The sequence below is a fragment of the Centruroides vittatus genome, unplaced genomic scaffold (assembly GCF_030686945.1).
Source record: "Centruroides vittatus isolate TY-2023 unplaced genomic scaffold, ASM3068694v2 contig_1079, whole genome shotgun sequence".
Lineage (NCBI taxonomy): Eukaryota > Metazoa > Arthropoda > Arachnida > Scorpiones > Buthidae > Centruroides > Centruroides vittatus.
Window position 1 is genome coordinate 41,045 of NW_027120694.1, and position 15,537 is coordinate 56,581.

At 35.8% G+C, this 15,537-nt stretch overlaps 2 protein-coding genes across 7 annotated transcripts in view; both read left to right on the forward strand.

Moving 5' to 3' along the window:
- LOC136974672 (clotting factor B-like) overlaps window positions 1–11,920 on the forward strand; it is a 36,008-nt gene extending 24,088 nt beyond the window's left edge. Inside the window, exons 6-13 of the mRNA XM_067269617.1 lie at window positions 1,933–2,083; window positions 5,159–5,317; window positions 5,853–6,068; window positions 10,760–10,866; window positions 10,989–11,098; window positions 11,168–11,406; window positions 11,485–11,648; window positions 11,718–11,920. Coding sequence (XP_067125718.1) covers window positions 1,933–2,083; window positions 5,159–5,317; window positions 5,853–6,068; window positions 10,760–10,866; window positions 10,989–11,098; window positions 11,168–11,406; window positions 11,485–11,648; window positions 11,718–11,873 — 1,302 coding nt within the window. The 3' untranslated portion in view covers window positions 11,874–11,920. The remainder of the gene's footprint in view (window positions 1–1,932; window positions 2,084–5,158; window positions 5,318–5,852; window positions 6,069–10,759; window positions 10,867–10,988; window positions 11,099–11,167; window positions 11,407–11,484; window positions 11,649–11,717) is intronic.
- A 970-nt stretch (window positions 11,921–12,890) lies between these two features.
- On the forward strand, window positions 12,891–15,246 carry LOC136974434 (proteoglycan 4-like). 6 transcript variants are annotated; one of them, XM_067269355.1, is made up of 4 exons: window positions 12,891–13,022; window positions 13,461–14,282; window positions 14,333–14,548; window positions 14,597–15,246. In XM_067269355.1, the coding sequence occupies exons 1-4, from the start codon at window positions 12,941–12,943 to the stop codon at window positions 14,875–14,877; spliced, it is 1,401 nt and encodes a 466-aa protein (XP_067125456.1). In that variant the 5' UTR covers window positions 12,891–12,940; the 3' UTR covers window positions 14,878–15,246. The 6 variants fall into 6 exon arrangements, with proteins under 6 accessions (XP_067125456.1, XP_067125446.1, XP_067125437.1 ...); XM_067269345.1 differs by having other exon boundaries at window positions 14,333–14,500; window positions 14,549–15,246; XM_067269336.1 differs by having other exon boundaries at window positions 13,461–14,066; window positions 14,115–14,282; window positions 14,333–15,246.
- Window positions 15,247–15,537: the final 291 nt, after the last annotated feature.

Below are 15,537 nucleotides of genomic sequence, written 5' to 3' on the forward strand. Positions count from 1 at the left end.
TGTGGTGTTTGCAGCTACATGTTTCTAGGTTAAAATGGTTTGTTTTTACTTTCCTGGCTCTGTTATATACGTGCATCAGAGGAAAGTATGGCAATCGGTCAAAAAATTACCCTCCCAAGGATTTTTTCAATTTTGGACTCAGGATTTTGCAAGGTCGAGAAATGCTAACATTTTGGGGGAGAAGGGTTCTGTATGTATGGATGTTTGAAACTTAATAACTCCTGTGCTTTTTGTTGAAAATTTCTGAAATTTTGCTGGGAGGTTGATAAATTAGGGGAATTGATGCTATTAAATTTTGGTGGTTAAAGGTCAAGGGGTTGGGAGATACAGAGAGGTCGTATGTCATATTTCGAGTAATGACAATTTTTATTCGTTATTAGCATTTACTGCTTTTTACAAAACCCGTCCCTCCCTCAAATTAAGCTATTTGTCGTTTTATAATGATACAAAAATATAAAAAGGATTTTTTATTATATTCCTGACCTATCTGTAAAGTTCGTCAAAGACCTTTTGAATCATCCTGAAGAGGAATAAACATTACATTCTGCATTTTAATTCCTAAAATTTTGTTTTATCAAATTAACAGTAGGCTAAACAAGTTTAATCTTTGATAAATCAAGTTTGATTTTGTCGAAATTTTTGTAAATCAATCTAAAATCTTAAATTAATAATGAAAATTAAAAGTTAAAGTTAAATCTTCAATCTCATCATATTGTTAATTAACAGTTGAATATATTTATTTTAAAATATTGCTAGCCTTTATTTATAATTATTATATTTAACAAAAGATGCAGCCCAACCCTGCCTTTTGCCGAATTGCTTAGTGATTATTTATCTTTGGTAGAACAAGAAATGAATCCACCTGTTAGTTTGGTATTGTATTTTAAATATGTATCACGTATACAAAGTATTTTTTTTTTTTTTAAATTACATAGAAATCTTAAATCTTACTTTACAGAATGTGGACGACAGCTTACACAATCTTCAAGACACCTGGTCAAAGGGGCCATAACCCTACTGTTGTTGGAGGGAAATTTGCAATACCATTCTCTTGGCCTTGGATGGTAAACAATTTACATGGCTTTATTTTCATGTGTTTGTTTATTTATATTTTAATTATATTAAACAATTTGAATATATGTTTAGGACATACAATCCTATAATATTAAAGCTGATTAATTATTTTTAGGTGTCGCTACATATGAGAGGCACCAATAATTTCAATTATCACTGTGGTGCTTCCATTATTAAAGATAAATATATCTTAACAGCTGCACATTGTTTCGATTCGGGATCTAAGTAAGTTAAATACAAATTTATCCACGTTTAATCTTTGAAAACAAGTACAAACAGAACCTTTATTATTAGGAGACCTCCTGATTATATTGTTAAAATTGGAAGCCATAAAAGAAACCAAGGAAGGAATTACGGAGTTTCAAATATTACAATTCATCCTAGATATAGAAGTGGGCAACATTATAATGATATCGCTGTATTAAAGTTAAACTCGTCTATTCCTAATGTTACTCCCATCTGCTTGCCTTCAGACAGAGAACTCTATGACGGAAAAAATGTCACTGTTCTTGGTTGGGGCCAAACTTCATACGGTTTGTATTATATTAACTATTGTGAGATTTATTAAAGATATACCTATTAAAAAGTTAATAAATTTTTAATTATTATAGCTGGACGTCCTTCCGAAACACTTCAGAAAGCTGTAATAAGTGTGATACCTAACCACCAATGTAATGCTTCTTACAGTCAATTAAGGGCATCTTCATTACCTAGAGGAATTACATCAGAATTTGTGTGTGCAGGAATCAGTTCCGGAGGGAAAGACTCCTGTCAGGTATCTTGACACTTTTTTTTATGTTCACTAATTTAATATATAGAATTTTATAATGGTTCAAATCATGTTATGTTCTTTTGTAGGGTGATTCTGGTGGTCCTCTTATGATGGCTTCTTCTTCAACTTGGAAAATCATCGGTATAGTTTCTTTCGGATACCAATGTGCTAAGCCAGGATTTCCGGGTGTATATACAAGAGTATCAAACTATTTACAATGGATATCTGATAACACTAAATAACGTATTCATAAATGTTTTTATTTAAAATAAATTTTAAGTTTATATCTTATAAAATAAACGTTGTCTTCTCTAACATTCATTGTAATAATATCAATACGTATAATAAGTGATATTTGCAAAAGTTTTAATGTTGCTTTATATAAAACATGAAAAGATAAATAATAAATATAAGGCCTGTTATGGTTTTATACATTTTAGTCTTGCTATTTAATTTCTTATAAATAAAAAATTTTAATTTTATATATCCCATCAAGTATATTATAATACTATAGTCATATTTGTACTCTCATTTCATAGAAGGGGTAGGCAGCAGGCAAGTAGGATCGCATACCTACCCTCATTTATTTATCAGATTCCAGCTTTTTTAAACTCTTTCCTCCTGTGGGTACTAAAGGACCTGTTTTTAGCAAGCCCATTATGGGTTTGCTAAAAAGAGCCCACAATGGGGCGAGAGACGCAGTGGCGTAGCGAACATAACTGGCGCCCGGGGCACGACACTTTATTGGGGCCCCTTCCCCCTTCCAGAAACACATATAGTTTGTCTTGGAGACCATTTGCGCGCCCTTTGCGAGTGGCTCCCGGAGCATGATACACCCCCTTGCGCCCCCTCGCTACGCTACTGGAGAGACGGGGCCCAATATATTAACCAGATTTTATCACACACTGGGTTGCCGTGGTGAATGGACTTGTGTGCTCTTATGACTCAGCATGGGTAACGTTCTGGCAGCAAGCAGAATGGCCAGGGGCAGGACACAGGGGCGCAAACTCCGGAAGGCGCAATCGGTATTTCAATATATCTAGAAAGAATTTTTGAGGGCGCGAGATCAGAATCGTGCCCTGGGCGCCAACAACTCTAGCTACCACACTGCATGCTGAACATGTTGCTGGAGAGAAGCCAGCCTGTAGAATCAACAAATCACTGCTTTAAAAAAAGCAGTAATTTGTTGATTCTACAAGTTAGAAATTTGGCACGGAGCCACACGCGTTAATTCGTTTGAGACATCGGGACATATCTCCCCCAATATTACTGAAATTAATCGATATTTATCAATATTCGCGACATCATGATGTGACACTTAATTAGAAAACACGGTTCTACATTATACAGGGTGGCCCACGGAAAAGTAGTCCGCTTCCTATATCCAGCAGGCGCCTCACTCTGAATTGGAGGATATGTAAATCCTTTTCCATCCCGTTTATATCATTTCTATATAAAAAATTCAGCAACGAGATGCTTATTTTTCCCTGCAACGAGACTTAAAGCTGCTTGTAGCACCATCTTTTATGACATTTCATTAAAAAATTTTTTATATTATTAATTATTATAAAATAGAAAAAAAACTTAATTCTGAGGATAGGAATGAATTATTTTTTTAAATTGTAAATGTTAATAAAAAGTAAAATTGTCATTAACTCCGTCCCTACTCGAGATATGACACACGACCCCATTTATCTCCCCACTCCCACGATTTTTAATTACCAAAATTTAATCGCATCAGGCCCTTTAATACACAAACCCCCCTGCAGAATCTCAGAAATTTTCTACCAAAATTACAGGAGTTATTAAGCTTCAAACAGGGTGAACAAACTCGTGCCCCCATACACATACCGAAAAAACCATTTTGTTTTTGTATTAGTGTTACTTTATAAGTATTGTTTATGATAAATTAGTACATTTCGGTGTCATAAGCACAAAGATCTATAATAATTTTAATGTTTTTAAGAATTAAATAACAAAAAAACTCTTTTATTAGTCGTGTTTCTTCGAGATTGAGTTTGAGGATGTTGAAGATGGTTACGACCTCACACTTACAACTTCAAGTGCATACTACACTACAGTGCATTTACACACATCGCGATCAAAATTCTACGTTTGGTTATGTTTATTGGCATTCCGTTTGGGGTGGTGAGGTAAAGCCATCCTCTAAAGCCAGTGGTGCTTCATGGCGCTCTTTGAATTAGTGGGCCCCACATACAGTGTTGACTTGAGGGTCCCTTGTTGTTGGAAGACCCTGGCAATTTCTCTTTTTGCCCGTAGGATAATGTACTGTACCACTGCCCTAAAACATTGTTAAAATGCAATTTCATTTGAGTTCGTTTCAACGTTTCGGCCTTCTATCTTAATTAGTTGTGTGGGAACGCCGGGAGGTAGGACGGTGTCGTACCTCCTTCTTGTCGGCGTTCAGGTCGGTAAGACCCACCCCACTGTCAAGGATGGCTAAATTTGTATGATATCCCGACTTGTCGGGATCGGGTAATTAATTGTCAGGTCGAGTGGAGGAAGTGTGTGGGATCGTCGATAAGAAAAGGCAATATCCGTAATAACAGGACAACACAGACAATGATTTATTTGAATAAAGAACCTACTACAGAGAAGCTACGCATCCCGTCCCTAATCGCGAGAGAGAGAGTTCACAACGGTTGGGGGAATCACACCTCGTCTTATGAAGTAGTGACAATAATCGTATGACGGATCGTCGCTGGGAAGGCGGATCGGTCGTTCTTCGGCTCTGGCGGTGGGCGGAAGGATCGGGCTTGGCGGCTTGTAATCGGCGGCTCCGGCGTCCTCGGGTTTGACCTTCGATACCGTTTCGGTTTCACCGAGACGTTCGTCCTCTTCGTACGTTCAGCCACCCCGTTCTTAGATATCTCCCCCCTATTTATACTCCCGGTCTCATCCGCTACGATCACCAATCGCGACGGAGGGTGATGAGTCGAGCTCCGTGACTCAGAGATGGGAAGCGTGTTTGACGGCGGAAGGCTGCACATCCTTTGAATCTTGATCGCTATCTCCGATTTTGATCGCTATCTCCCGAGGGGTTTGAACAATAAAATTTAAAACTGACTGGCCGGTTTTACCCGGTTGTCACATTTGGATGGAATTTGAATTGCACAGATAATATATTTTAATACTGATTAATTTATTAATTATTTTATAATTAGTTTGTAAAAGAGGAAAACTTTTCAAATATTTCTCTCGCTTGTAAAAAACCCACTTGATTTTGCAATAGTTGATTTTGCAATAGTTGATTTGCAATGCTAAGTAAAGGTTGTTTACATTTATAAGAAGGGAATTTTCAAAACAGGTTTTGTAGAGTCGTCAGTTACTCGACTCGATTCATTTTCAATAGTTCTGAAGTCTTTTTCCATTGTAAATATTATAGAAAATCTGTCATGAAGTTGTTATTCGTGTTGTTATTTGTTACAGTAATAGAAAACGTTGTAAATGGTGAGTTTTTTCTTTTATTTTTAATTGTGTTCTTCATCTTTCTGTGTAAATTAAGCCACGATGAGCGAACATACGTTAATTGCATTAAGTGTTCTTTCAATAAAATATAAAGGGGGTCATGTAAAGCTAGAAAAAAGCCCTTTCAAATAGCACTGTATGATGTTAATTACTGAAGATTGCAGAAATTTCCATATTCGAATTTTTAGCAGACTTGCTTTATTTAATACTAACACTTCTATATCTTAGAGGAATTATACAAAATCTCATATTAATAAGTTGTATTCATGGGCTAAAGACCTTTCTGCAAGTCTCATTCTTTGTTCTGGAAGGTGGGTTGGAGAGGGTAGAGTTTGGTCTGATTTCATGGGATATATGCACGAGGGGTAATGCCGTTTGAGAGAAATTCTTTGATACACTGGCCCCTATTTAAGTGTGAACCCGCATCTTGGGGCGTTTGTATCCAGCAGATACGTGGCTTTATTTTATTGAATTTTTCAAAAATAAATAACTAATTTACATGAAAATTATTTTTCAGATGGTATAGCATTCCTTTTAGATGATAAAAGAGAAAATCGCACCTGTTCCATCTCACCTAACGTTCGTGGAATTTGCAAACAGATTACAGATTGTAAAACTATGGAAAATTTATCTAAATTTCATCCAAATATCTGTACCTGGAGAAACAAATTACCAATCGTTTGTTGCCCAATTTTAAACAATCTAAATTTGAATAGTTTCGTTCTTCATACAGGTAACCTTTTCTTATTACTAACATATGGTACACATAAATACAGTTTGGGTGGAAAGTAACTAGTCAAGGAGAAATCTATATAATTTCTATACTTCTAAAACAAAAAAAGTAAAAATTATTATTTATCATATACATTATTAAATGGAAGTACGGATGCATGTTTAAAATTCAATACCGGTACCGCTGTTATTCACCAACGATACGTTTTCTTCGAATCGTAATGTGGATAGATTGCCCGTCCGATACCAAACTTCTGGTGATTTTACTTTTGAATAACAATTCTTGATAGCTGGATTATGTCATGACGTTCATTCGCCGTACGCCATTATTTCTGTTCAGCAACCACTAATTTCCACATTTCATAACATGCAGCAATTTACTCTCGCTCCTGAACAGACAAGCGGTCGGCCATCTTTCATTCCACTACAGTGGAAAGAAAGATCCTTGTTAATATACGCAATAAAAGTGTTGCTATTATAAAATTTTATTATCTGTTGTAAATGGAAATATAAATTTTATTACGATTGTATTAATATTACGAAAATTATATACAGTTTTTAATGCCCAGTTACTTTCCACCCGACAAGTACAATAAACGTTATAAAATTTTTACTATAATTAAAAACACAGATACTAAAAAATTTTATTGTTTTTTAATTGATGCAATTTTAGTATTTTTGTCATTTATTTCGACTGAAGCAATACCTATTTATATTAAATAGTTTCTCTAAAAAAATTTTTAAAAAGTTACGTAACAACCTGTTGTCGAACTTCCTCGCAGAAAGTTAAAATTGTGTGTGACATCATCTGTTACGTGATTTTATTTTTAAAAGTTTTATATTATTAATTATTATAAAATGGCAAAAAGCTTAATTTTGAGGGTAGAAATGAAAAAACTGTAAATGATAATAGCTAGAAAAACCTTCATTATGTCCGTTCCAGATACGAAATACGATACCCCTTATTTCCCCACCTTCTCGGCCTTCAACTACCAAAATTTAACAGTATCAGCCCTCCTCACATGCAAGCCTCCCTGCGAAATTTCAAAAATTTTCGACAAAAGACAAAGCTTTAAAATTGGTGCGAACCGTGCTAACCCGCACACACACAAATATCTATAGATACAGAAAAAAGGTCCAATTTTTTGCATTTCTCGACGTTTCAAAGTCCCCCGAGTCCGAAAAATGTAAAAATTATGGGGTTCATCTTTTGATCTAACAGTAAAGAATTAAAGATCAACATAAATCCTGTGGCTCCAGTCGAGAACACCCTGTATTAATTAGATACAGGGTATACTACGTCTGGAGTGACACCCGAGTGTTCTAGAGAGCATTTTTCGCCTGAAATTGGGTGGTTACAGGAGTAAAGTACATCTTTACAGTAACACTAACTCGTAAGATGGCGGACATTTACTTTGCTCATGGGACATCGAACGGAAACGGGCAACCTCAGTGAGGTGTGAATGGTTCCCAAACAGATGCGTGCCCCATCTGGACAGCCATCGTAGTCAGACCGACCGACGTGCCACGTGTCATACAAAAAACGGTCGTACACTAAATTCAACGCAAGCACACCAATGTGCTGCGAAATAGCACATTGGTGTACTTGGATTGAATTTAGTGTACGACCGTTTTTTGTATGGCACGTGGCACGTCGGTCGGTCCGACCACGATGGCTGTCCAGATGAAGCACGCATCTGTTTGGGAACCATTCACACCTCACTGGGGTTGCCTGTTTCCGTTCGATATCCCCCTTAGAATCATGCAGCCGCAAACACCACAACAGTGTGTTTTGTTGTGATGTTTGCGGCTGCAGGATTCTAAGTTAAAATGGTTTGTTTTTACTTTTCCGGCTCTGTTATATATATCAGAGGAAAAGTACGACAATCGGTCAAAAAATTACTCCCCACGATTTTTTCAATTTTGGACTCGGGATTTTGAAACGTTGAGAAATGCTAAAATATTGGGGAGGAGGTTTCTGTGTGTATGGACGTTTGAAGCTTAATAACTCCTGTGCTTTTCATCGAAAAATTCTGAAATTTTGCTGGGAGGTTGATGAATTAGGGTAATTGATGCTATTAAATTTTGACGGTTAAAGGTCAAGGGGTCGGGAGATACAGAGAGGTCGTGTGTCATATCTCGAGTAATGACAATTTTACTCGTTATTAGCATTTACTGCTTTGTAAAAAACAGTAAATACTAATAAAGGGCCGTCCATAAATTACTTAAGGTATTTTGGAGTCGGTGGGGGTCAAGGATTTCTTACGATTTCTTACTCAGGGGTAAGGGGTAATAGATCTCGTCTTAAGTAATATTCTTGTTTTTATTTTTTGATCCGTTGACTGGCGGAGTTTTTAATTTGGCTTCGATTTGGCAGTTTTTATTAAGAACTCTCGTAGTACTAAAGCCATCTCGTGTGACGTGATAGAATAATATCGCTAGCAGAATCGCGCTCTACACGTTTTTTATCGTGGGAGAAAGGACGTTTAGGGGTTTCTCTCTGTTTTTTATATTAGAATAAGTGCACCACTCCTATGGGTGTATAACACTAAGAATACATAAACCAAAATACATGATACAAAGTAAACATAAAATTAGTATTCGGTTTTAGTAAAAACTAAAATGAAAAACTAGAAATTATAAATTATAAATAGTCTTTTCTTTTATACTTTTTGAACATAATTGTAAAAAGCATCAAACAGTGGCTTTTGAACAAGCTTATCGAGTGGCCATGACCACCTGAAACCTAGCGTAAAGATTTCCAATTTCAGAACAAGTCTATCTTGATCGTAAATTGGACAATGATTTATCATATGGCCGACGGTGTCTAGGTTTTCTGTACAGCAAAAGCAAGCGGCAGTTTCTGCCTGGTTATACTAAAATTACCATGCACAGTAAGTAGTTGAGCAGTAGCAAACGATAAAACTCTAAGTGGTGATGAGAACCTGCATTCAACACTAGGAAAATAAAGTCTTGTTATTCTACCAGTTTTACTGCTCAACTATTGTTGATTCCACTTTTGCATAGCGTTGTCACGAATATAATTTTTGAGGCTGCTGCGTGAGAGAGGGATGTGAGTGTAGTCCAAGTCAGTGTCCTTTGCAGCTGACTTAGCCTCAATGTCGGCTTTTTCATTTCCTAGGATGCCAGTATGGCCACGAACAAACAAAAGATATCTTATTTACAAGATTTTCAATATGGTGCTGGATATATGCAATTTTATTGCTATTGCAATTGGGATTTAATACAGCTTTTAGAACAGACTAAAAATCATTGTAAATGTTGATAGACAGAGTTTTGTTTGGAAGTAAAGTGGCCCACTGAACAGCTTGATAAACAGCATCTTCAGCTTCATAGATGAGGGTATCTGTACCTTCTAACATACTTTGGGCAAAATATGTCAGTTTGGAGGAAGATACAGATACACGAGCCGACATAAAGGGGGCTTTTGGACCCATCTGTGTAGAAATTAATGTCCGCATGGTTATCCATGGAGGAAGCAGATGACACCAAATGTACCCTGGAGATAACCTTGTTTACAGAGTGATGATCGAGATAGTAGGGTAATTGCATATGAACAGCCGTAGATAGGAGTGAAGACTTGTTGAGCCTTGATTTTTGTAGTTCTGATGTAGTAGTTTAGAATCTTTTCTACAATACATAGTGGCAAAGGAAGGAGCTCTGCTAGAATCAGAGGCATTAGTAGAAACAGTTCGCAGCACTTTGAAATTCTGATGGCAAACTGTTTTTCAGAACAGAGTAATTTACTTGCTACTGAATTTTTACTAGTTACGTGGCCCCTGCTAGAGGCCGCGTAAAGTAGCATTAGTTGTATTACTCCATTATATAGAGTTTTATAAGCTTTATGATTTAGTCTCCAGGTGCATCTAGCACATTTTATTAGCATGTAGTTTATTTTTTTTTGGCTTTAGCCAATATGTAATCAATATGGCAACGGAATGTGGTTTTTCTCTATTCTGTCTTGTTTTATTTTGTATGGCGTTTCTGTTTAAACGTGCACTAGCTAGTCGATCTGTCAAAGTTTTTTGCGTTCTTTTGTGAAAATTAAAATTAATATAAAAATGAATATTATGACGTTGATTAATGATAATAATAATAATAATAATAAAAAGTTTGTTAATAATTAAAAAATAAAGTTCTTAAAATAAATTGTTGATTTGAATTCATTGAACTTTTATTTTTTTTATTTGTTCACATAGCCTTTTGTAAATAATAGTACACATTAATAAACTAATTAATAATTATATATTTTGGATCTAAGATTTTTAGTTTTTCATAAAAACAAGTTTTTTGTTAAAAGTCTTTTTTTATAAAATCATGCTTAAATATTACGAAAGACAGGGAAGGGGAAGGGGAAGGGGGATCAAAGAAAATATTACGGTTTCTTGCACAAGGGTGGGTGGAAGTCTAGAATGGCTGAAATCGCCTTTAAGTAATTTATGGACGGCCCCTAACGAGTAACTTTTTGCTAGCCTTTATTTATAATTATTATATTTAACAAGAGATGACGACCCGACCCTGCCTTTTGCCGAATTGCTTAGTAATTATTTATCTTTGATAGCCCAAGAAATGAATCCGGCTGTTGGATTGGTATTGTATTTTAAATATGTATCACGTATACAAAATATTTTTTTAAAAAATTACGTAGCAATCTTAAATCTTACTTTGCAGAATGTGGACGACAGCCTACACAATCTTCAAGACATCTGGTCAAGAGGGACTTTAAAATTTCAGTTGCTGGAGGGGAAGATGCAGAACCATTCTCTTGGCCATGGATGGTAAACAATTTACATGGCTTCATTTTCATGTGTTTATTTATTTATATTTTAATTATACTAAACAATTTGAATATACGTTTAGGACATACAATACTATAATATTAAAGCTGATTAATTTTTAGGTGTCTCTACATATGAGAGGCACCAATAGTTTCAATTATCATTGTGGTGCATCCATTATTAAAGATAAATATATCTTAACAGCTGCACATTGTTTCGATTCGGGATCTAAGTAAGTTAAATACAAATTTATCCACGTTAAAGTTTTGAAAACAGATACTAACAGAACCTTTATTATTAGGAGACATTCTGATTATATTGTTAAAGGAGGAGGCAATAAAAGAAACGAAGGAAGGAATTATGGAGTTTCAAAGATTACAATTCATCCTAGATATAGAAGTGGGCAACATTATAATGATATTGCTGTATTAAAGTTAAACTCGTCTATTCCCGGCCTTACTCCCATCTGCTTGCCTTCAGACAGAGAACTCTATGACGGAAAAAATGTCACTGTTCTTGGTTGGGGCCAAACTTCATACGGTTTGTATTATATTAACTATTGTGGGATTTATTAAGGATATACCTATTAAAAAGTTAATAAAATTTTAATTATTATAGCTGGACGTCCTTCCGAAACACTTCAGAAAGCTGTAATAAGTGTGATACCTAACCACCAATGTAATGCTTCTTACAGTCAATTAAGGGCATCTTCATTACCTAGAGGAATTACATCAGGATTTGTGTGTGCAGGAATCAGTTCGGGAGGGAAAGATGCGTGTCAGGTATCTTCACACACTTTTTACATTTAATAATTTAATATAAAAATTTCATAATGTTATATTCTTTTATAGGGTGATTCTGGTGGTCCTCTTATGATGGCTTCTTCTTCAACTTGGAAAATCATCGGAATAGTTTCTTTCGGGTACCAATGTGCTAGGCAAGGATTTCCGGGTGTATACACAAGAGTATCCAACTATTTGCAATGGATATCTGATAACACTAAATAATGTTATTGTAATTGTCTTTTCTTAAATTAAAGCTTATGTTTATATCAGTTTTAGCTTTTTTTCTTATTAAAATAAATGTTATTATTAGTATTTAAATAACTTATAAGAATGTATATAGACATTTCTTTTGACACGAAAAAAGTATATATGAAGTACAACCTTTGCGAATTCGCACACAGCAGTAGCTTTGTTAAGAATAAGTTTAAGTACAGTACATGATTGATAAATTTTCTACAACGTTAATTTGTATAAAATTAACCAATTCAATTTCCAAAATTCTGAACCGTACGTTAAGTTAAAGAGAATTAATAGAAGAATTAAAAAATCCAGCAACGAGTTGCGTAACTTTCCCGGTAACATTTAAAACCGCTTATGGCGCCATCTGTTATGAAATTTTATTTAAAACTTTTTATATTATTAATTATTATAAAATGTCAAAAAACTTAATTTTCGGTTTGTGGCCAAGTGGTTCCGTTTCCTGAACACTGATCGATCGGTCGTGGGTTCGACCCTTTCCTGGACAAGCTAACCACATGAAATTTTCCGGGTTTTCTCTACGTCTGTAACGCCTGAATAGGGTCCAGTTACCTTTAAAAATACCTCCCGGAAGGCATTTCCTTAGGCAGATTGTCGTTGCGTTGCCGTAATTTAACAAAACAAAAAGACAGAGGAGTTAAGCTTCAAAGTGGGTGAACAAAATTGTGTTCTCACCCATACTAACATTTATACATACAGAAAAAATCCCCAACTTTTATTTGCATGCGTCAAGGTCCTCTGAGTTCAAATGTTTTATGTTGGGGGGGGGGTCATTTTTTGACCTTTCGCCATGCTTTTCCTCTGTTACAGCCGGGATAGTAAAATACAGTACTTTAAAAACTATTATTTTATATTCTAAATGTTTATAAAACTTATTTCTGAAGTGAATTCCGAAAATTTAACTTTATATTTAATGATTTAGTTCCAGCTGAATAGTGAGTCACAAGTACGATGTATTGACAGATGTAATAAAGCCACATTTTAACTTCTTTATATTAATCAAATAGAAATCGGGTGGAGCTGATTAAAAAATGAATAAAAAATATTTTTTACTTTCTGTGCCAGTTTTATTAATTGCAGCTATTGGTATAAAGTTATCTTTATCTCCAACCAGTAAGTACTTTTAAATTTTCCATAGATAATGGTTTGGTTTGATGAAATCACTGCAATCAGCCAAAGGGGAATACTTTCCAAAAGGAGTTTTTAAGGTAAACTGTCCCCATTTAGGTTTTAAACACATGAAGAAAACCCGAAAAACTCCGTGTGGCTAGTCCATTAAGGAGGTACGAACCCACGAGCAAATACTAGTGTTTAGTGATCTTATCCACTCGGCAACTGTTGTGCTTGTGGATGATGTCATGAGATAGAATTGTTTTTTTATTATTTTTAATTTTTTGAAATTTATTTTATCGCTTCATTTTTTGATAATTATTTTGTTTCGCTTGTAGGATATTATGTTACACATAAAATAACAATATATCATAAAAATTAAAGACATTTTCTTTCTGAATTTATTGTTTAACGTATTGAAAATTTATTTTTCAAAATTAGACGGAGCTTTCAAGTATTTCTTGTTTCTGAAAGACGAAAAGAGTATTGATGAAGCGGCTAACACGACTCAGAGTAATTTTTCGACAGAAAATGGAAGTGTTACAATTACTCCATCTACTAAGGAACCAACCGAAACAACTAACACATCAGTTGAGATAACTAACACGAGTGTTGAACCTACTTTAACTACTAAACATACCACAACTATCACGAGTGCTGAACCTACAACTATCGCGACTACTGAACCAACAACTATTACGACTGCTGAACCTACAACTACCACGACTGCTGAACCTACAACTATCGCGACTACTGAACCAACAACTATTACGACTGCTGAACCTACAACTACCACGACTGCTGAACCTACAACTATCGCGACTACTGAACCAACAACTATTACGACTGCTGAACCTACAACTACCACGACTGCTGAACCTACAACTATCGCGACTACTGAACCAACAACTATTACGACTGCTGAACCTACAACTACCACGACTGCTGAACCTACAACTATCGCGACTACTGAACCAACAACTATTACGACTGCTGAACCTACAACTATCGCGACTACTGAACCAACAACTATTACGACTGCTGAACCTACAACTACCACGACTGCTGAACCTACAACTACCACGACTGCTGAACCTACAACTACCACGACTGCTGAACCTACAACTATCGCGACTACTGAACCAACAACTATTACGACTGCTGAACCTACAACTACCACGACTGCTGAACCTACAACTATCGCGACTACTGAACCAACAACTATTACGACTGCTGAACCTACAACTACCACGACTGCTGAACCTACAACTATCGCGACTACTGAACCAACAACTACTCTACGACTGCTGAACCTACAACTACCACGACTGCTGAACCTACAACTATCGCGACTACTGAACCAACAACTATTACGACTGCTGAACCTACAACTACCACGACTGCTGAACCTACAACTATCGCGACTACTGAACCAACAACTATTACGACTGCTGAACCTACAACTACCACGACTGCTGAACCTACAACTATCGCGACTACTGAACCAACAACTATTACGACTGCTGAACCTACAACTACCACGACTGCTGAACCTACAACTACCACGACTGCTGAACCTACAACTATCGCGACTACTGAACCAACAACTATTACGACTGCTGAACCTACAACTACCACGACTGCTGAACCCACAACTACCACGACTGCTGAACCTACAACTACCACGACTGCTGAACCCACAACTATCACGAGTGCTGAACCCACAACTACCACGACTACTATTGCCACGACTGTTAAACCCGAGACTACTACCACAACTGATATAGATTCAGAACCAGACAGCGCAAGAGACCTAATAGGAAACGAATGCTTTAACAAATGGACTAAGGGGAAGTGATAAATTTTCAGTATTCATTGTATAAGTGTATACATGAATACCGAAGTTAAGATGTAAATAATTATTTTGTATAGAGTATAGATGAACATTTAGCCTACCATGCCCTATATAACATTATTATGGAGTAGAATACGCTTCAGTAAATATTATTAATTACCATAAAATGATATTTAAACACTTCAAAACAAAACTTTTATGTTTTAATGTTTCATATTAAAACAGTAAAAAGTCTTTAAATTATGTATTAGCATGTAAAAATGGTGAGTGTTGAAGCCAGACATTGTTACCAATTACTTACAGTAAATGGTAACAATGTCTGGCTTTAATTCTAATCATATTTTAATAAAAGGTAGGTTCGTATACGGTTAATTCGGACTCTAAGCTTTACATATCTGGACTTGGGTTTTATCTATCTAACCACGTTATCGCGATTAAAGGAAGACCGACAACCTTCGTTTTCGAAATACATGGGGTCAAAACGACGATGTCCACCGTCCTGACGTCACTGAGCGCTTCTAATATAATTTAGGGGCAAAAATAAAACAAACATTATGTGCTCCTAACGAAAAATTGGGGCCTAAAACTGACTAAACACAAGAACGAAGCATTCGACGCCAAGCGAATGTAATGATGTCTGTCCGTATCCGACAATGGTAAGGG